We start from the raw sequence: 22,044 nt of genomic DNA, 5'->3' as shown, positions 1-22,044 counted from the left end.
GAAGATGTATGAATGTAGGAGAGGCTAATATTGTGTGTAAAGACAGATTGGTGTGGCGTTCTATTATGTCTGTCTACCCCTGCGGGTAAGCGGCGTGATGGTTAGTTAGTGTTAGTAAAAGGTTAATTCTGATACCTTCAATATTTATGGAAAAGTCTTATTATTATTATTTTAAGTCATTTACACTCTGCTGTATGGTAGGATTCCACAATGTTCATGAAGAGTTATTGAATTAATTAATTAATTAATTATAATTAAAATTTAACTTTGTTTTAAAATCACTAAATATTTTGTTATAACTTCATTATTACCGGTTTCGAAGCTAACCGTTTCTTTTTCAAGACTGATTAATACTTATGTCTACCGGTAGACATTATAATTAAGTTATAAAATATTTATAGTGAACTTTATAAAATTAAATTAACTTTGTTTTAAGCACTTTTTTACTAATACAATTTAACCTACCGGTTTTGACAAGAGCCTTGTCATCATCAGGGTTTATTTAATTCTAAAACATTAACATATTCTCACCGAAAACATCCACACACTTCAACTCTATCTTTTGAACGTTAATAATTTTTTTACGGAGTGTGTGGAAGTATTTTAATGTTTTAGAATTAAATAAACCCGGATGATGACAAGGTTCTTGTCGAAACCGGTGGGTTAAATTGTATTAATAAAAAAGTGGTTAAAACAAAGTTTCTGCAGAAAACTTTCAAGAAATATTTATAGTGATTTAAAAACAAAGTTATATTTAAGTTGTAAAATGGAAAATCACAAAGTTATTGCTTCAAAAATAAATCATAATTATAATTAATTTATATTATTCTCCTTACGTATTAATTACAATTATCTTCAAAGATAAAGAAAATACATTTATTTCTAGTTCGCCGTTTAAGTGATTCATAACAAAGAAATATAATAATTACTTTTCCCTTATCGATTCAATTGAACCGCTTCAATTATGTACACAGTAAAAACTTGTTAAAAGATCTTCACCCTTGAAGCCATATTTCAGCAATGGAAATATCTCATTTCAATGGTTACCGACTAAATTCTAGGGGCGCCCTCCTCCCTTTTATGCTATAACTTCATACCACGTGCTAATATTAATATTATGCCCAGGTGTATTCGTCCTTAGCGACGGGAAAATTTCATAATATTCACTCTGTCCCTCTCTTTCCCCTTACAGGTGCTGTGGGAAGAGCAGTCGCACCCTATTTCAACCCAGATGCTGAGAAATTATATTAGCGATGATGCCGCCGTCACATCTTTTGGAACGCCAGAGAGTGAGATGGAAATACTGCGCGGACGCGAGGAGGAAAAGGACGATTGACGTCTATCAACTCTCCACGGGATAATATTTTCCCAAAGCCGAGAAAAATTCCGCCCCAGCATCCAGGTAGGGGTGGGAACTTTTCCAGGGGGTCATCTATATAAGAAGAGCTCAAAGATGGAGTCGTGCTACATTCCCAACAACCCTCAGTACGGGCTGAGCCTCGAGTATGCTCCATACAACAATGTCACCAGCTACAACGGGACTCTAGCGGGCTTTCCTTCAGAGTGCGATCCTGTCTCCGATAGCGTCCTCTGCTGCGGAGGCTCATTACAAGACTGCGGACCTCTAAGTTCTCTCAGAGATTGCGTCAGTCATTGTCACTTGAACTGCGCCAATGGCGAATGCGGAGGCACTTTGAACACTATCAACGGCGACCTAGAAGAGTGTTCCAGAACTTTGGACGAGTGCGAAGGTCGCCTCACCGACTCCCAGCACATAGAAGACTCTGGTGGCAATCTAGAATTAAATTGTGATAATAGTTTAGTGGACCGTAGCGGTCACTTGGTAGAAACCGGTGACCAAATCGCTAATTGTGAACGAACGTTAGATAATCCCGACGATCGTTTGAGACAATGTGATAATTTATCCGAAAGTGATATACAATTAAGAGATTGTGACGGTCGATTAGAACATTGCGAGGGGCAGTTATCACATTGCGACGACCAGTTGGGAAATTGCGATGATCATTTAACGAATTGTCACGAACAGTTAGAAGATTGTGATAACCGTTTAGCGAATTGTGACGAAAGTTTAGGCAATTGCAGTGATCGTCTAGGCGAGTGCGACGATTTAGGGGATTGTCCGGATCAGTTGATTCATTGCGACGATCGCTTGAGGAATTGTGACGATCATCTAGGGAACTGCGACGAGCGCTTAGATAATTGTGACGATCGGTTGAGAAACTGTGATGATCGTTTAGTGAATTGTGACGATGGCTTAGTGAATTGTGACGATCGCTTAGTGAATTGTGACGACCGTTTAGGCGACTGCGACGATCACTTGAGGAACTGTGACGATCGTCTCGGCGACTGTGACGACAGACTGGGAGATTGTGATGATAGACTCGGGTTCGATGAGTGCAGGGGAGTTCTAGGCCCGGGACAAGCGGGTCCCGGGTATTGGATTCCTGACGAAATGGCATCTTGTTCCTTCTCTCTGCCCCCGTTGGATCTGGACCCTCTACCAAGCCTGTTCCCATTTTCACCGTGCTCAGGAAACTACAAGTAAGTCCATATATAAACAATTCAATTCAATTCAAACCCTTATCCGCACCCCAATGGTGCATAGGGCACTGCATTATACAAACACAGTGTTATCTTGATCGTTAACACACGAAGGAAAGGTGATCAGCCATCCGCTTCAGGTACTAGTCCAAGGTAATATAAAAGTGAAAAAATCAATTTGACCCCCCCGGGAATCGAACCCGGAACCTCCAGAACGGTAGCCAAGCGTGCTGACCATTACACTACGGAGGCGGACATAAACTATATAAACATAAATTATATAAACATGTAAATTTAAAAAACTCAACATCATTATTATTTTCGTCGTTCTAGATCAGGGGTCGGCAAAATATGGCTCGCAAGCCACATGTGGCTTTTTAAGCAATTTGTGTGGCGCTTTCTTTCAAATTTAAAATAACATTTCTTTTATAATTAAAATGTTACTTTGTTTTCAAAACTATAAACATTTTATTATAACTTAATTTTAATGTCTACCGGTTTCGAAGCTAACCGCTTCTTTTTCAAGACTGATTAGTATTAATGTCTACCGGTAGACATTATAATTAAGTTATACTAATATATTTGCAGTGATTTTTAAAAAAAGTTACATTTTAATTATAAAATGGAAAATCACAAAACTAGTGCTTCAAATATAAATTATATGACATTTCTTTGATTATTTAAAGAAATTTTGATTATTTTTTAACATAAAATGTTCTGTGCATAAAATAAATAAGAATTTTTAAATATGTGCTTTAATTTTATTAAGTCTTCTATACTTAATATATTAAAAATACATAATTCGTTGAATGTTAAAATGGACCTTTTTTTAATTAATAGAGATACATAATTAAAGTGATACAAAATCTTTTTAGCGCTGATTTATACATCTATAATATATGTTTAATCAGCGTAAAAAAACTTTCTTTGATTTGAAATCTGTTATTATACTTATAAATACTCGCAGGTTTCTTTTTACATTAAATAAATTCAATTTAAGAATTGTAAATTACAATTTGGCTCGCATAAAATTCCAAACCGTTTTGCTACTCACTTTTGACTCTTTTGGTCCAAGAGGTTGCCGGCCCCTGTTCTGAGTTCATTTTCTTAAATGTTTTATAATGGACTTAACGAATTATGAATATATTACCTTATTGAAGTGTTTATATCTGTAGATCATAACAGATCAAGCTAAAATGCCGTACATCGTGTATCCGTCCGCCTTTTGCAGTATTTTTGGCTGTCAGTTATTGTTTTCCTTGCTTATTACGTACAAGATTTATAGATAGAAATTAATTTTCAGTCGCCAACGTGAATGTACTCCAAAAGGCAAGAGCAGGAAGACAGTTGCTGACTGATATAAGGAGTGAGCGATATGTGAAAAAATATATATTTAAAAGTTCTTATTTTATTATAATTATTAGAACTTTATTAAAATTTGTAATAAGAATTACAATATACGAGTATATTAAGAGGTGAACGTTACACGTGTGTAAAGTGATCACTTAAAACAGCCTATGACGGTCGTCAGCCCCGTAAATGCCCAGACTTCCATTTCATCCGGCCCCCCATGTTTTCAAGAAAAAAAAACAATCCGGCAATTTTATTAATAAAATTGGTGATTGCTGTTTTTTATATACAGACTTTTTATTATAATTTATATTTGAAGCACCAACTTTGTTTTTTTCATTTTACAATTAAAATGTAACTTTGTTTTAAAATCACTAAATATTACTTATTTACTTATATTTACTTACCCTACGCACCCAGTGGTGCATAGGGCACTGCATTGAATTGACGCAGTGTTATCTTGATCATTACTTACATGAAGGCAAGGTGATCACTCTTGCGCTTCAGGAACCAGTCTAGGGTAATATCAAATAAATCTTACAGTGTAAAATCACAAATATTTATTTTCACCCCCCCCTGGGAATCGAACCCGGGACCTCCAGCACGGTAGCTAAACACGCTGACCATTACACCACGGAGGCGGACCTTATAACGATATAGTACTTATAGTGATTTTAAAACAAAGTTTTATTTTAATTGTAGACTTTTTATTCTTATCCCTAATCATATCCGCTCCCTATGTGGAACATATGGAGTCCACAAACTGCCTCCAGGCTCCCTTGCATCCTCCCAAGTCAGGTTCGCGACCCGACGTTCTGACGAGAACTGTCGACGAATTGTCAGCAGTGGTCGTGCTGGGCGGCGCTAACCCGATGCCTTGTAAAAGAGGCAATCTTCTTCTTCTTCTTTTTAATGGCTTTTCACCCATCTTGGGTGTTATAGCCAGTGTCGAGTTATTTTTTATTTACACTTTTTTACATTTGACTTTCAAGTGTTAGTATTCCTGTTATTGGGGTTAGTTTTATGAGTAATGTTAGTTTGTTTAGTGAGTTATCATACAACTTTACAAATTTATACAATTAATTTAAAGATATTTATAAATTATCTCACATACAAGTTTATTAGGTGAGGTTAAAAAGGTTAAGATGTTGGTGGGAAATGGAACGTTTATGCTGGAGAGGTCTGAAAAGAAGCTCGGGTAGCCGTCATTCAACGGGTATCCAAAGAACATGTGATCTAGATCCTCCTCTTCAAGACGACATTCACACATGGCAGTAAAGAGGCAAGCTTGATGGCGGCTCTCGGGAGGCATGCGAAGTACATGGCCAAGCCAACTGTCTGCCTTTTCTTAGCGACAGTTGTGACCATGGGTTGCTGAATCCCACGCCGTATTTCCTCATTCATCACGAAGTCAAACCACCGCACGCCTAAAATTCTTCGCGGGCATCTATTCTCAAAAAAATAATATTAATTTCATTGCTTGGAATAAAATAACAACTATGTAAATTTTTCCACATTAATTTTATTTGACCAGCAACCGGGTTTCGTCGTAACCAAAATCATCAGACTGGTGATGACTGATCATGTGAAAAAATTACATAGTTGTTATTTTATTTCATAAAAAGCAGTTCCACCAAGAAATGTCAGTGCAAAACATAAATCTAATAATTTTCATTCATTCTAACCCTTATCCGCACTATTGACATAGTGCTATCTTGATCGTTATCTACATGATTACTCCTGCGCTTCAGTGACTAATCCAGGATAATATCAAATGAATATTGGAGTGTAAAATCACAAAACTTATTTTCATCCCTCCTGGAAATCGAACCCGGGACTTCCAGCGCGGTTGCTAACCACGCTAACCACCACGGAGGCAGTCATTTAATTTAATTTACTGTGTAACGTTAAAATTTGAATACATAAATAATAATAATAATAAAACCCTTATCCGCACCCCAATGGTGCATAGGGCACTGTGTCTTATAAACGCAGTGTTATCATGATCGTTTTACTTATGGAGGAAAGGTGATCAGCCCTCCGCTTCAGGTACCAGTCCATGGTAATATTGAATAAATATTACAGTGAAAAAATCACTTATATTTATTTTTACCCCCCTTGGGGATCGAACCCGGGACCTCCAGAACGGTAGCCGAGCGTGCTGACCATTACACTACGGAGGCGGACAAAAGTAAAAATAAACTTTCTTTTAAATATATTTTTACTTTCGTTTGTAAATAAAAGTATTAAATTAAAAACTTGAAACTGACAGAAACATAACGTTTCATTGAGTAATTTTCAAAAAAAAATTAAACCTAAAACGAATTTATACCTGTTTTTAATGGTGATCATTTGTATTCGAAATTATAACCAGTATGTATGAGGAGATGCATGAATGTAGAAGAGGCAAAGAATGTTTGCAAAGACAGAGTGGTGTGGCGTTCGATTCTCTCTGCCTACCCCTGCGGGGAAGCGGCGTGATGGTTAGTTAGTTAGTTAGGTACTCCTCCTCAGTAGTGTAATGGTTAGGGCGTTAAGTTACCACTCTGAAAGCTTGGGATTGAAGCCCAAACAGTCTAAAATGTACTGAAAAATTGGGTTGATCGAATGAAGTATTTTTATTAAAATTTATTTTGTACATTAAAATCATTGTTAACTTTGTGAAATGGTCATATAACACTGTCCTTATCATTCATCTTTCACTTTGTGTATTACCACTTAAAAGCTCTACTTCACGACTTCCGGTTTCAAAATAACTACTCCATCAGTCAGTCGTCAAGTGACCTGATGAAGGAATCATTTCTCCAAAACCGGTAGTTGTGAAGCAGAGTTTATAAATAGCATTACACAAAATGAACGTCAAATGATAATGAGAGTGTTGGCCATCCGTGGCTATTAATTTGAATGATATTTGAAACGAAACATCCAATCTTTATATATATATTTCTTTAAAAAAAAAAAAATATATATATATATATATATATATATATATATATATATATATATATATATATATATATATATATATATATATATATATATATTTGTGTATTTTTTATTTACACAAATATTTCAAATTCATACTATTTCTGTGAGCCTGAGCGGCTCATTATTAGAAATAGGTATCAAATTGTGGTAGAGTGGGTTCAAACCGAGAAACTTCTTTGAAAAGAATCCGCGACACTAGTTAAATAATAAATAATAAAAACATACTTTTGAAAAAATATCCACATATTTTTACGGCCAATTTGAATGGCAAATGTTAGAAAGCCCACCTTTAGATTCGTGGCTGAATTCATTAACATTTCCAGGGGCGAATTGAAAGAAAAACAACCTCACGAAGTGGCCGACGTTCTGCTGTCGCTGAAACACGCCGTGGTCCATCCCGGGGCCGAACTGGGCGCCCAGTACGGCCAGCAGGATCTGGCCCTGCATCCTCAGGTACCTACCCTGTCATTACTTACCATCAGGTACCTAGTACCTACTCATCAATTATCTCAAACCTATTATTTTTTGACATCTCATCAAAGATGAAGAAGAATATGGGCATAAGAAAGTCTGGGCATTTATTAATTAATTTAATTTGATTTGATTGGGCATTTACGGGGCTGACGACCGTCATAAGCTGGTTTAAGTGATCACTTTACACACGTGTAACATTCGCCAACACTACCCATTATTGAGAAACCACACTACTCAAATTCTTGGATTATATATATGAACCAATTTCGTAACTTTGTTCTTGAATCACTAGAACTTCACTATAGACATCTACATATTGGTAAGATGAAAAGAAGCTTTTTATTGAGCAGAAACTCTTTTATTAGTATGTGAGATCCGAATCCTCTTCGTGAGATGAAAAGCTTCTTTTCATCCCACCAATAGATGTCTCTAGTGAAGTTCTAGTGATTCAAGAATAATGTTTCAAAATTAGTTCATATATTTAGAACTTCCAAGAATTTGAATAGTGTGGTTGTCGATGATGGGTAGAATTGGTGAATGTTACACGTGTGTAAAGTGATCACTTAAACCAGCCTATGACGGTCGTCAGCCCCGTAAATGCCCAGACTTCCATATTCTTCTTCATCTTTGATGAGATGTCAAAAAATAGTAATAAAACAACAACTTTATAGTTTTTCCACTTTTAATTTTTACCATTGACCGGTTTCGTCGTTGTCTCCCGTTGCAGGTGCAAGCAGAAAAAGGTTAAAGGCTTAGTAGGAATTTGATGACCAGTGATGCATAGGCCGTAGCTAGATTTCAAAGTCACTTGAAATTTAGGTAATTCCAAAAAAGACATGTTTGTACAATCAATCTAGGTTTTTGTTTATTATATTCATAATACCAAAATGCCTTGGCAAGATCTTTTTTTTTAATATGAGGAAAAGTTATGAGGAGATGCATGAATGTGGAAGATGTGACGATTGTTTGCAAACACAGATTAATGTGGCGTTCTGTTCTCTCTGCCTACCCTTGCGGGGAAGCGTCGTTCTGGTTAGTTAGCTATTTTTTAAAACTAACTAAATAACTAACCATCACGCCGCTTCCCCGCAGGGGTAGGCAGAGAGAATAGAACGCCACACCACTCTTTGGGGTTCTGAAGTCTTGCAAACATTCTTCTCCTCTTCCACGTTCATGCATCTCCTCATACATACCCGCCGATTGTTTCGACTCCTAACCTGACCGCTTTCAAGTATTTGGCATATGGTATTTAATCGTGCCAAGTTTTTCTCGGTCTTCTCTGCTCCTTTTTCCAATTACATTCGCCTCATAAATTTGTTTTACCGTTCTTTCCTCACTCATTCGTTCTACATGTCCAAACCATCTCGACACACCATTCTTAATTTTATCGATAATGCTTGCCTCAGCTTTGCATTCTTTGTTTATTTCACTATTCGAACATCTATCACACATCATTTTGTCGCACATTCTTCTGAGAGATCGTAAAAATAATTACCCCTGCGGGATGTTCGTTTTTTTTTGCATGGGAAAAAGCATTTATTATCATGTACAAGGTTTATAGATCATTAAGTGGATTTTCGTTTCTTTTAACTTGAAAAAGGGATGTTTTATTTTAATCTGTGGGAACAGGAGGGATAATCCGTTACACTAGAAAAGGGTTCGGCATTTTGTGTCCTAGCTTGGTTTATGGTACCAATGTCCTTCACTGGTTTTATCATGTATGATACCATCGTCACAGTTCCTTATAAACTATCACGGATCCGATGTGGTTAATACACTTCTAACAAGGGAGTAAGTAGTCTTCTGGCTTGGCGCTGTATAGCTGCCGGCCGAAGCTGCTCCATAAGTTTAAATATATTCCCCAGGATATTTGCATCTAAAGTCCGTAATTTTTTGCATATTTAGAAATATTGTGATTTGTGATAAATTGAAAAAGTTAAAAGTGAAAAAAGTTCTAAAGTTTAGCTGTTATTTGCGAAAAATACATCAATAATGCATCACTTTAATGCAACTCAAGTTAGCTTGTTGCGTGATGTAATCCATTTCCGAGAAATGGACCGTTTTCAAGAGAAGTGCTCTCGAAAAAAAAACACGTGTAAAATGCATCCCTACGACCATGTCAATACAGTGAATACAATAGACAATAGCGACCAAAAAACATGTGCTTACTCTTCTCTTAACTTCTATTTGTGCAATTTATTATTAGAACTTCAAGAAAAAATATCCTTGCAATACAACACATAACATTAATAAACTCTATGGAGTACAGGGGCAATTTTAAAACTCCAAAACACGCTAGCTCGCATCTACTACGTTGAGAAAGTTGGGGCTTGTGCGCCCGCGTACCTTGCCGCCGTCATGGAGTATCTAGCTGCCAAGGTGTTGGAAATGCCCATCAATGCCTCCAGTGACAACAAGAAGACCAGCATTACCTCCGCCATCTGCAGTTGAATATCCATAATGACGGGACCTTAACAAGCTGCTCTCCGGCATTACCATTACACAGTGAGGCGTCCTGTCCAACATCTTGGTCATGCTCCAGCCCAAGAAGACCGAGAAGAAAGCGCAACAATACGGCGGCTCCACTTTCCTGCCTTCAAACTCAGCCGATTGACGACGTTTTTCATTAATATATATTTTTTAATTTTCCCTCATTATCATTTTCATATCAAAATCCATACATGTATAAGCGCCCTTGAGGTAGTTTTTTACGAAAATGGCGCTATTAAATCATCCAAAATTATTATTATTATTAAGTTAAACCATAAAATATTATAGATAGGCATTGATGTTTGTTTCTTAAACGGTTTATGATTACGTTAATAAAACTCTCAGTTATTTTATTGTTTTATTTTTATTTATTTGTTTGATTTTGATAGATGGTGATGGGAGGTCCGGGGTGCTACGACACTTGCGGGGCCGGAGTGTTCCCTACAATGAGCGTCAATGTGTCTATGAATATGACTATGCACGGATACCCCCCAGATCAAATGTGCCCGCAGGTAAATGTCCCGTCTACTCTACTACTCTGTAAATTAACTATATTTCACCCACATTCTATTACATTCACAATAAGAGCAATTTTAGGACATAATTCTAACATGCAATCCAAATACATAACCTAGCATAAAATACATGTGGACATGATAAAATACACGTGGAGCCGATACACACAACTAAATTTGGAGTAAAGTCCTTGCAATATATTGCCCATACCCAAATTAACCAGATCCCTGATATATATAAAATAGAACCCAGTCAGATATCCAAAATGAATGAAATAAAAAAAAATACTTTGTTATTGATTAGTTATATTTTCTCATTTGTTTCCTTTAAACGTGCTTCTTATCTTATTTTTTTGTATATGCCTTTTACTGTACCTTTTATTATTTTATATTTTACATTTTGCCCTGTGTTTTAGTCTTGTTAACTTTGATCCCAAGTCCCAAAACGCGTAATGGAAATTACTCATCGGGAATATTATATACGTGACTTACATGTATGTATGTAATTAGTATGTTTAATATTTTTTGAACCCTAGCCACGACACAAGACGACAACACAAAGCGCCACCCTAACAAAACAACATGATTTCAGATGCAGTGGGGCCAAAACCCTTCATCACCAATGAACGTCATGTACGCCCAAAACCAAGGAGTCATCAGCCCTGCACCATATCCTGGCTCAGCCACTTACTCCTTCACAGCAGACTTCAGAACCCCAAACCAATCAGATCCCTTGATCACAGCGACGTCTTCATTCAAACCAATCCAGCTCACAGGCGCAAACCAAAAATGCCAACCGAACGCCTCGAACTACAATATATTCTCTCAAAAATCACCCCAACCAAACTTTGCGGCGGCTTTGAATCCGAGTTTGATGCAAAACAAGTCATGCTTCGGCAGTCCTAATCACAATCAGATCAAAACTAGGTCTTCGACGAAGCTACAATTGCCAAACGAACACCAGCTGAGTTGTTCGAGCGTTGGTCCAACCTATCAGATACTCGGAAGTCAAAATCAAGGAAATTTCAATCCTCATAGCCACGGATATCCACACGGAGGGAACGGAGTCGGCTTGCAGAATGGCCACTCCCTGAGCGGTGGAAAGGTCCAGGTCGGATCTCTGAGCGGGTGCTCGGGGTCTGAAGATGAGCAGAAGCCGAATTTGTGTAGGATTTGCGGGAAAACGTACGCTAGACCGAGTACGCTGAAGACACATCTAAGAACGCACTCTGGGGAGAGACCTTACAGGTAAAATCGCATGGACGCGTTTCATTACTAAACTTCCTCGATTCTATTGCTTCTATTCTCTTCTATGGCATCTGTCGTACCCACACGCTAACATCTTCTGCATCTTTCAAACATATCGCTCACTCCTTTCAACGACGTAATATATCAAAGAACTTGATTTTTCAGGAGATCGTTTTTAAAGTTTAAAAATGTAATAAAATGTATTAAAAATAAATATCAAGTCACTTATTGAACTTTTTACTGTGCAACAGATCTTTTTAGATAAAACCTGCATGTTTTTTCTCCATTTGAGTAATAATTAGTATTTAAAAAAAAAACATTAAACAATACCTTTTCTTCAAAATGCAAAAACAACCCTGTAGCGGGTAAATCTTCTTCTTCTTCTTCTTCTTCTTCTTTTATGACTAGGTCCTGTCATTCTCGGGTCGCTCCTGGGAGGTGGAAGACCAGCTATCTTTTCATCGTTTAGGTGGTCTTCCTGGGGGTCTGATCCCGCTTATGTTGCTGTCCGCTGCCACCCTCACCACTCGATCCGAACTCGCTCTTCTCACATGATCTCTCCAGAAACGTCTTCTTTCTCTTCCCCATCGCACAACATCTTCAACATCGCAGATTTTTCTTATATCTGAGTTTCTCACTCTGTCGCGAAGTGTTAGGCCTGCAATGGGTCGTAGAGTCTTCATTTCTGATGTCCTAAGAAGGCTTTTCTAGCGGTGTCGGCTCTTGTATCCGTGCCGTATGTCAAGATCGGTCTTACGCAGGTTTTATGGATCCTCACCTTACTCTCTTTCAGCATGTATTTGTTTCTCCATACAATTTTTTTTAAGCATCCAGCTACAAGCAGAGGCCTTATTTGCTTGCTCTCTTACTTCATTGTAGAGGTTATTGCTGCTGGACACTTCGACACCCAAATACTTGAATTGCATAACTTGCTCTATGCTTTCATTATTGATTGCAAGTTTGCATCGTATTGGGTGTCTCGAAGTGACCATGCTCTTTGTTTTGTTAATGGAGATTTTCATGTTATATTTTTTGAGATGAAAGGTGGCATCTATAAAGCAGCCTTTGGAGAGCGGGTAAATATGAAGTAAAAAATATGCTGCTTTCGCTGGGATATAGTACATTTTCTGGGCATTCCGAAAACACGCGTAACTGAAAATTGTCGATTTTTGATATATGACGTTGTTGAAAGGAGTGAACGATATAGTATTCCACTACTATATTTATGAATCTGGAATGCAGAACCGACCGATCGCACGTCCTGTAAACCTCTCGAGTTCAAAAAAGGTTCAGAAGAAAAAGGAGAAGAATATCGGAAGGTCTTCGTACTTTCTTGTGGTTTTAAATTTGATGATGTAATTAGGTACCTTTTTTCACTATACAGGGTAAATTGAACGTATTTTGCTCGAAAATAAATCTTATCTCACCACTAAACCTTGAATATAAATATGTTTGACCCAATCCTTTTCAAAAATCCAGATGTACATGATCTGGGTCAATTTCGAGGCACACTTCATCATTTAATATAGGTAGGTACTGGAAGACCCCTGAAAAAATGATTTTAATAATTTATGCTGCTTATAATTTGAAAAAAAAAATCTTGTTGATATCCTTTTATAGATGAAGAAGAATATGGAAGACTGGGTATTTACAGGGCTTACGACCTGTCACAGGTTGGTTTAAGTGATCACTTTATACAGGTGTAACATTCGGCATTCACTTTTTTTCAGATGTTCCGACTGCAACAAAAGCTTTTCACAGGCAGCTAATTTGACTGCACACGTCAGAACACATACTGGACAGAAACCATTCAGGTAAAATATACATTTAAAGAGATTACCATATATGTATAATAGAAATGAGTACCATTCATAAAAAAAATAAAAAAGGAAACCACTTCCTTAATGATTTACTTCAACCATAGGCAAAATAATAATCAGTAATTATTATTTTATCTATGGTTGAAGTAAATCAGTGCTACCAAGATTGTAATATTATATTTGCTCATATTTTTATTACAAACTGTTCCAAACCTTTAGTCAAAGAAACCCTTATCACATTTTACGAAGTTGTTAGATCTTCAATATACCGTTTAAGTAAATCAACATATTCCTTTCATGAAAATACACTTTTTTATTTTACAGCTGTCAAATCTGCCATAGAAGGTTCAGCCAAAGTTCCAGTGTTACCACTCACATGAGGACACATTCGGGCGAACGTCCCTACAGGTAAGTATTTTTTCTAAATTCAAATATTTTATTGAGTGTTCCACAAATTTTCATAGGTACTTTTTTGATGTTTTTTTTTCAACCGTTTGAATTTTTATATCATTCAATATAAAGACTTTATTATTATATTTGTATTTAATTTCCTGATAAATATTTCATAATTTTCTCTGTCATTATTTTATAAGTAATTTCGTAAATCTGTATACTGTAATAACAATTTAATAATAAATAATAATTGTTTGTTTCAGGTGCCGAGCTTGCAAAAAGGCTTTTTCTGACAGTTCGACTCTCACAAAACACTTGCGAATCCATTCCGGAGAAAAGCCTTACCAGTGTAAGCTGTGTTTTTTAAGGTAAATGATTTATTTCCTCTAATTTTTTTAAGTAGGTACTTAAGTACTTAATTACACTAGTAATTTTAATACGTGCTTACACAATTACGAATAATATGTATGATTATATATATTTATGGTTGTTTATCTGCCTAACTATTTTAAAAAAGTAATTTTTATGTTTACATATTTTTTTTATTTTTTATTACAGTGGAGTGTCATTATTTTTCTTAAAACACATTTCAAAATGAAATTTCGTTTTATGAAATTGCAAATGTTGTGTTTGAGAGTTACTTACCTGAATATGCTAGTAACAACACGTTTAGAGTTCCGTCTGTTTAGTCCGAATAAAAGTTACATGGATTGACGGCGAAATCATATAATTGATACCTACCTCTTTTAAATCTATATATTTATTTTCCTCAGGTTTTCGCAGTCTGGCAACCTCAACCGTCATATGCGTGTGCATGGCAACAACGCGGCACTGCTTGGATGACAGTATAGCCACCCTTACGGACATCTGGCTGCTGTTTATTTGTAATTTTAAAAAAGTCAGTTGCGGTCATCGTAGTAGAAATGGGGAACCCCAAGAAAAGTTTACGAATATTGAAAATTTGAGGCTGTGACCGTTTTAATCTGTAATATACAAATAATACTCGTTTTTTATTATTAAATTTGCCGGCTATGCTGACAGTGCATATCGAAACGCTAGGGCCAACACAGATGTATGGAAACGAAATATGGTATTGGAAAAGTATATATGTACATTTATGAAAGCTGAGTGAATTCTGTTAAATTGCAATCACTTAGACCAGAGGTTTGCGGCTCTTCGCCCTCTTCGGACATGAACTCTAATTTCACCGTATCTCAAGCAACCTTATAACTTAGAAAGACCCGCCGAAATGCTTCTATCTGCGAAAACAGTGAAAACCAAAATTTCCAAATTGTCTTTGAATGTAACAGTGCAGCGAGTCGAAGATATTAATATATTTTCGCAGTATTAATTCCAGTTGACGAGTCGTGAAGTATAAGTGATACAGCACAAGTAAAGGGTTAAAAATCTACCTCTTCATATATCGCTTCTCTATCGCTCACTCCTTTCAAGAACGTCATAAATCAAATACTTGATTTTTCAGGAGTTCGTTTTTAAAGTTTAAGAATATACTCAAATGTATTAAGAATAAATATCAAGCCACTTATTGAACTTTTTATTGTGCAACAGATCTTTTTAGGTAAAACCTGAAGGTTGTTTCTCCATTTGAAAAATATTTAATATATTTTTTTTTAAATAATTAAACAATATATTTTCTTCAAAATGCAAAAACAACACTTTTTGCCCTGTAGCGGGTAAATATTATGTTAAAAATATGCCGCTTTCGCTGGGATATAGTACATTTTCTGGGCATTCCGAAAATATGCACAGCTGAAAATTGACGATTTTTTATATATAACGTTGTTGAAAGCAGTGAGCGATATATGCAGCTGTCTGGTCCCTTTGTTATCCTGTTTTCATGAAAATTTCGCTCTTCTCACTTGACAAACTGCCGAACCCTGCCTTAGACCATGGGTCATCAAAGTGTGGCTCGGGAGCCGCATGCGGCTCTTTGACCTTTTAAGAGCGACTCCGGCACAAATATCTGCGCGAAGGCTCTTCGACTCAACGTACTTATCAAAAGAAAACTTAGAAATCGTCTTATTGATGAGAACCTGGAAACTGCTGAAAATGACGACATACAAACCTAACTTGATCAAACTTTCAAAGGAGATGCAAGAACACTATTCGCGATAAGTAGTGTTCTTATGGATACCATACTTTAAAAATATCATCACTTAATAAAACCCTTATGATGTGTAAAATCAAGTTTTAATGAGTGTACCCGTAATCAAAATAAGGTCTAAAATTATAATTAAGGTATACCATGCAAACGATTTGGCGTTCAAGAAAAAAATTATCGTTGTTATGTTCATATTTGGCTCTTTGGCCAATAAGTTTGCGACCACTGCCTCACACGATTAATTCTAGCCAAGTCAAAAGTCGGGGGTGTATGGCTAGATGTATGTATATAAGTTGGGGAGTCTAAGAATATGACAGGAGAGATGTTGTAGCTCTTAATCTTCTCTATTGTAGAAGGCAAGTCAAATCTTTCGGCCATAGCAAAAAGCCCTTCGCACTCCGCATTCATATTTTTGATTTTATTACTTCATCACGTTAATGCCAAAAACTTATAATTTTAAAAGAATAATATATCATTATTACGCCTGTTATTTTTTTAAAGCTTTAAAATTACGTGTCAATCGTGTAATGGCCACAATTAGTTGAAAAGCGATTTAAAAAGTTTTTGGTCGGTAAATATAAAATTGGAAGGTTGTTGATTTTAAGTGTCATATGATAAAAATGTAAAAATTCGAATAATAATAAAATAAAATAATCGTTTTTGTAAACCAATGAATATTCAAATGAATGACTGATTTGTGAATGGTGTTTAAAATGTTTTAATAAAAATAATATTGGCTGAGAATGTAATAATACCGATAACAGAATATTGTTGCGTTATTTAATGGCAAATAAATTAATACAAAATAATAATATCATTAGACAAACGGTTCTTGCTGAAATTTGTACAGAAATAAGGGAAATATCTTTATATTGTTCTGAAACCGGGATCCGGTTACGCAATCAATGTAAATAAACGAATTATTGAGATCCGGTCGTTCAAGAACAATCCACGTTTAAGTCTAAATACCCATCTAAACAATAAATTCATTTATAGACGTTAGAACTTAAACCCTTTGATCAAAATATCAATACAATGACACTAAAAACAAACAATTCGTGACGTCGTTATTTTTCCCAACAACGACAGTCACCATCGGAAAATTTGCGACGAAGTGGGAAATTTTTACGCCACAGATTATATTGTTTTGAGTATCAGTACCAACTTATCACAACATACCTATGCAAAATGATATTGCCAACTTACGATGTTAAAATGCTGTATATAATCAAATTTTCCAAATGAAAATAATAAATAAATTAAATGTTTATATTTGGGATTATTATAATTACAAAAGAAAATTTAAAAAGTCCCTTTATTGTAAAGTTTTATATAGTATATCTGCCAGTGCTCTCGAATGAAAATAGCATATTCCCCAAACTACATATAAACAATTGATGTAGTAGAATTCCAAATAATACTTGTATAAAATGTTATATTATTTTTATTATATTGCACTTAACATGTACTTCAATGCTCCATAATACAGGGTAATTACATCGATAAATTGGAATTTAATAATTGTAAAATAAATATATTTGTCGTCTTAATCATTCATGTATTAAAATATTGGTGATTATATTTTATTTTAATATTGGTGTTTTATCTTGTAAATCAACTATCACCAAAGTACTTCAAAGTATATTGTAAATATTGTATTTCATATTAATTAATATTTTATTGTCTAGTCATTAACCATAGTTATATATTCATGTCAATAATAAAATGTACAATTTTAACGTTTTCTTTTTTTAATTCCAACTTTTTAACCCGAATCAAATATTATTATATCGACTTGTTATTACTTAACTTAGTGAACGAACCGTGAAAGATTGAAGATCCATATCAATCTTTCATGATTCGTTCACTAATACCAGATCAATTAAACGACGGATCGTTCAACAGACAAATCATCTTCGATCAGTTGCAAATCGTATCGACGACAACAATCAACAACGAAAAAGGTTGTCACAGTAAAAAATTACTTCTTAATTGGTAATTTCTTATCCAAAATCAATGAACAGTTAGTCAGTTAATCAATAATTCTGCGAGTCAGTAAACCATTGAGCGGATCAACGTTAGTGAACAATATTCTCTTAAAATTGGGAACCGGTTACTCAAGTAAATGAACGAATCATTAGATCCGGTCGTTCACGAATGACCAAGTCTAAATTTGTACCCATCAATACAATAAACTCATTTAGAGACGTTAGAACTTATTTCAGTATATATATCCCAAGTATGTTTGTAAGTTGACGATTAATTAAATATTTCGTGTGTTATGGCATATGATAACACAACAAAACCATTTTATTTTGTAAATTTTTATAATCGAATGATCATTAGAAAATGGTTATTATTTTTAATTCAATAAATTACACAATATAATGAAGACATCCAATGGATAAAGGTATTATGTCACACATCGACAAACTCATATATTGAATTATTAAGTTTTTGATGCAGATATATTTTGACCATGCGAATAACTATAAAAAAATGACTAAGTTCCATTTTTGACCATTTTACACACAAGTTAGAATTGCGGCGGTATAATTTATTCGATTAATATAATTATAAAAGTATTTACAAATTGTTACATTGAAATATTGACAGATAATGATAAATCACCAGCTTTTTTGATAACAAAAGCAATATTATAACATTTTCACTTTTTAGGGGAAAATAGTAATTTTCAATCTCTCTTTTATTTTCTCAAAACGTAAATAAAATATTATTTAAAGTAAGTACTTTTTTCCACAAAAAAAACCTTGTGTAGACGCATCTTATTGTTGGGTTGCTAGTATAAAAAAATATTTATCCTCATTTTGTTTTTGACATTTCGTGAGTTTGTGCCAGTTTATACACTTGCAAAGAAATAGTTCCAGTTCGCGGTGCGACGGTATACGGATATGTAGTATTATTGTATTACAATAAATCAACAAATATACGCTCCTTTTTGCTGTTTAATAGTTATAACGCTTTATTGACGTAACTGTATAACCCAACTATTTGACATATTTCGGCCATGGCAGTCGATTCGACGGATGCCGTCTCCGCCGTAAAGAGCTGTAATTTTATTTGCGGTGTCGTAGAAGGTATACTTTTATCCTTATTTCTAAAAAAGTATTCTATACTTAGCATTCATTGTTAGACGCTAATCAGGCTTCTTATATTCTACTACTTACTGAATTATTCAATGTTTACCAAATTCTGACTTCAGTAAATAGTTTTTTGTTTCACATTAAAACTCAATGTATTAAAAAACATCTTATGTGATTTTTTTGTAAAATGTTTATCTTTATATGTCAATATAATTATTATAGGATTTTATGGAAGACCATGGACAACGGAACAAAGGAAGGAGCTGTTTCAAAAGTAAGTTATTTATTATTATTCTAATGTTAAAAACACAAATAAATAATTCTACTCTATTAAATTACTGACCGACACCTATGGCTTAAATTCCAATTTTCAATCTATTTGCTATGCAGGAGCTAGAATTCAACTACTACTACCATCACGCCGTTTCCCCGCAGGGGTAGGCAGAAAGAATGAAATGCCACATTCTTCTGTCCTGACATACACTCCTCGCCTCCTTCACATCCATACATCTAGTCATACATGCCCTCCGATTACGCAGACTTTTAACACCGCCAGATTTAAGGCTCTGATAGATCTGATCGTGCCAAGTCTTTTTCAATCATCCTCATTCTGTTTTCCCTCTCACATTCGCCACATATATTTTCTTAGTAAAATTATTTTCATATAATTTCTATGTTCATAATACACAGCTTTAGTGGAAAAAAATCATTTAAAAAAGTCATGTAAAAAGAACCCACTCCCCATAGAAAGTCCAACGTCAATTATTGTACTCCCGGAAAGGTTAAAGGTGTCTCAACTTGATATGAAACATGTATCATTCTTCCCATTTTTATGAAAGAAGATGGAAGTCTGAGCATCCCGGGCTTCAACCTGTCTAAGAGAGCCTCTTCTTCTCCGTCTTATTCCTCATTGCTAAGGGTTGTGACCATTGTGGAAGCAATGACTCTTCTCCAGTTATCCCTTGACTGCGCTGCATGTAGCGCTTCAACCACCGAGGTGCCTGCTACTGCCTTAACTCCATCGGTCCATTGCGTGGGGATCTTCCTCTCCCTCTCTTTCCTTCCAGGCTACCGAGCTAGGTATTCATATATCACGCCACAAAAATAATATTAACACATTGTAGTCGGGCGCTTCGAACAACAGACTCTAGCCTATAGCGGACGTTTTTCGCGATTAGCGCAAAAATATATCGCTTTCTTAAAATTGACACAATTTCTAAACCAAATAATATTTTCGATCAAAATTTTCAACGAAATCATATATGACATTTGATCATCAAAAATAAATTTTAATCATAATTTTTAATTAAGTATTCCGTATTTCACAATTTTAGAAGCATTGTAAACTCTAAAAAATAGTCTTCTCCTTCCGTATTTCACAATTTTAGAAGCATTGTAAACTCTAAAAAATAGTCTTCTCCTCCGAGGTATCATTCCCTATACAAGCTAATATATTCAAATAATAAAATACCAAACAGTAAACAAAACAGTGCGAGCGGTATGAAAAATAGTCCAATACGTGAAATGACTCTAACTAAACTGGAGATTGAGATCGCATAAAAACTCTAGATTTCTGGCGATACCTTTACAAGCAACACACTAGCCAATCCGGACAAGGCATCTCAAATAACGTCAACAGACTGTCGCCTAGCACCCAGGTAGCAATTTACCCTTCAACGCGTTTTATTTCACGCTGATAACAAGCCCATATATTGCCGTTTCCCGCCGATAACCGACAGTCGACAAAAACGGCATTTGCCGTGTCCCGCAGTTGACCGACAGTCCGTGAAAAACGGCAAATGCCGTGTCCCGCCGACAACGTGTTAAGAACTAATTGAATAAACAATTTATTTAATAAATTGTTTGTTGGTTATTTGTCTATCAATGATTCATGCGATCATGGATGACGTGACACTATCTATTTTACGTCTAATCACCTCCATTATCCAACTATTAAAAGGTGTTCTTGCAAATGGTTTCATTTTATTTAATAATTTTATGAGTGTAGGTTTTATTGCGAAATACTTTTAAAGTTACTTTTACCAAACAATCGATCAAACAATCAATTAACCAATCAATTTCTTTGATTTTGTTGGATTTATTTCTGTATATTTAATTTTATGCTTCTATAAATGTTTTTATTTAGTGTGTAATAGTGATTTATATCAGTTCAATATTGGTAAATACATATGGAAATTGATTTGTGTGAGTAGACCACTATTTAAATCAAAATGCATCATTTGCATGTATGTAAATACAACAATGTGTAAAATCGATAATTTGTAAATATGTTATAAGACAACATGACAACAAATATCGTTTGGACCTTCATTCCATCATCTTTATAATATTTTTATTATTTTAATCATTTTTTTAAAAATGTTAATTTAACTAACTAACTAACTAACCATCATGCCGTTTCTCCGCAGGGGTAGGCAGAGAGAATCGAACGCCACACCACTCTGTCTTTGCAAACATTCTTTGCCTCTTCTACATTCATGCATCTCCTCATACATACCCGACGATTATTACGACTCCTGACCCGGCCGCTTTCAAGTATTTGACATACCTGATTGTGCCAAGTTTTCCTCGGTCGTCCTCTGCTTCTTTTTCCAACTACATTCGCTCCATAAATTTGTTTAACCGTTCTTTCTTCACTCATACGCTCCACATGTCCAAACCATCTCAACACACCTTTCTTAATTTTATCGATAATGCTTATCTCAGCCTTACATTCTTTCCTTATTTCATCATTCGAACATCTATCAAACATCGTTTTGCCACACATTCGTCTGAGGGATCGCATTTGACTGCATTCAGTCTGCTTTCATCCTTCTTTTGCCAACTCCATGCTTCGCTTCCGTACATAAGGGTTGGAACCAGAACTCCATTGTGTACTGCCAGTTTAGCTTCCGCTGATAGATTTTTATTTGCTAAAACTGATTTTAGTGCACCATTCACTCTGTTCCCAGCATTCA

The 22,044-nt window shown here is 35.3% G+C and overlaps 2 protein-coding genes across 3 annotated transcripts in view; both read left to right on the top strand.

Annotated features, from left to right (window-relative positions):
• Positions 1 to 1,453: 1,453 nt before the first annotated feature.
• Positions 1,454 to 17,584, top strand: LOC148301908 (uncharacterized). Its single transcript, XM_088272524.1, has 8 exons — positions 1,454 to 2,562; positions 7,224 to 7,353; positions 10,254 to 10,376; positions 10,972 to 11,627; positions 13,358 to 13,441; positions 13,772 to 13,855; positions 14,104 to 14,208; positions 14,614 to 17,584. The coding sequence occupies exons 1-8, from the start codon at positions 1,454 to 1,456 to the stop codon at positions 14,681 to 14,683; spliced, it is 2,361 nt and encodes a 786-aa protein (XP_088128650.1). The 3' UTR covers positions 14,684 to 17,584.
• A 1,202-nt stretch (positions 17,585 to 18,786) lies between these two features.
• Oga (O-GlcNAcase) overlaps positions 18,787 to 22,044 on the top strand; it is a 29,161-nt gene continuing 25,903 nt past the window's right edge. Inside the window, exons 1-2 of one of the 2 annotated variants that reach the window (XM_088272518.1) lie at positions 18,787 to 19,060; positions 19,289 to 19,340. In XM_088272518.1, the coding sequence (XP_088128644.1) occupies positions 18,991 to 19,060; positions 19,289 to 19,340 (122 nt within the window). In that variant the 5' untranslated portion in view covers positions 18,787 to 18,990. The remainder of the gene's footprint in view (positions 19,061 to 19,288; positions 19,341 to 22,044) is intronic. The other variant, XM_088272517.1, reaches the window with a different exon arrangement.

The sequence above is a fragment of the Brachycentrus maculatus genome, unplaced genomic scaffold, assembly GCF_059751285.1.
Source record: "Brachycentrus maculatus isolate JH-2025_06_01 unplaced genomic scaffold, ASM5975128v1 h1tg000503l, whole genome shotgun sequence".
Taxonomy (NCBI): domain Eukaryota; kingdom Metazoa; phylum Arthropoda; class Insecta; order Trichoptera; family Brachycentridae; genus Brachycentrus; species Brachycentrus maculatus.
The sequence above is the reverse complement of the archived record's forward strand: the minus strand, read 5'-3'. Positions and strand labels throughout refer to the sequence as shown.

Coding starts and splice junctions, on each gene's coding strand:
- LOC148301908 (XM_088272524.1), top strand. CDS start 1,454: ATGGAGTCGTGCTACATTCCCAACAACCCTCAGTACGGGCTGAGCCTC. Junction 2,563..7,223: donor CCGTGCTCAGGAAACTACAA/GTAAGTCCATAT, acceptor TAACATTTCCAG/GGGCGAATTGAAAGAAAAAC. Junction 11,628..13,357: donor TCTGGGGAGAGACCTTACAG/GTAAAATCGCAT, acceptor ACTTTTTTTCAG/ATGTTCCGACTGCAACAAAA.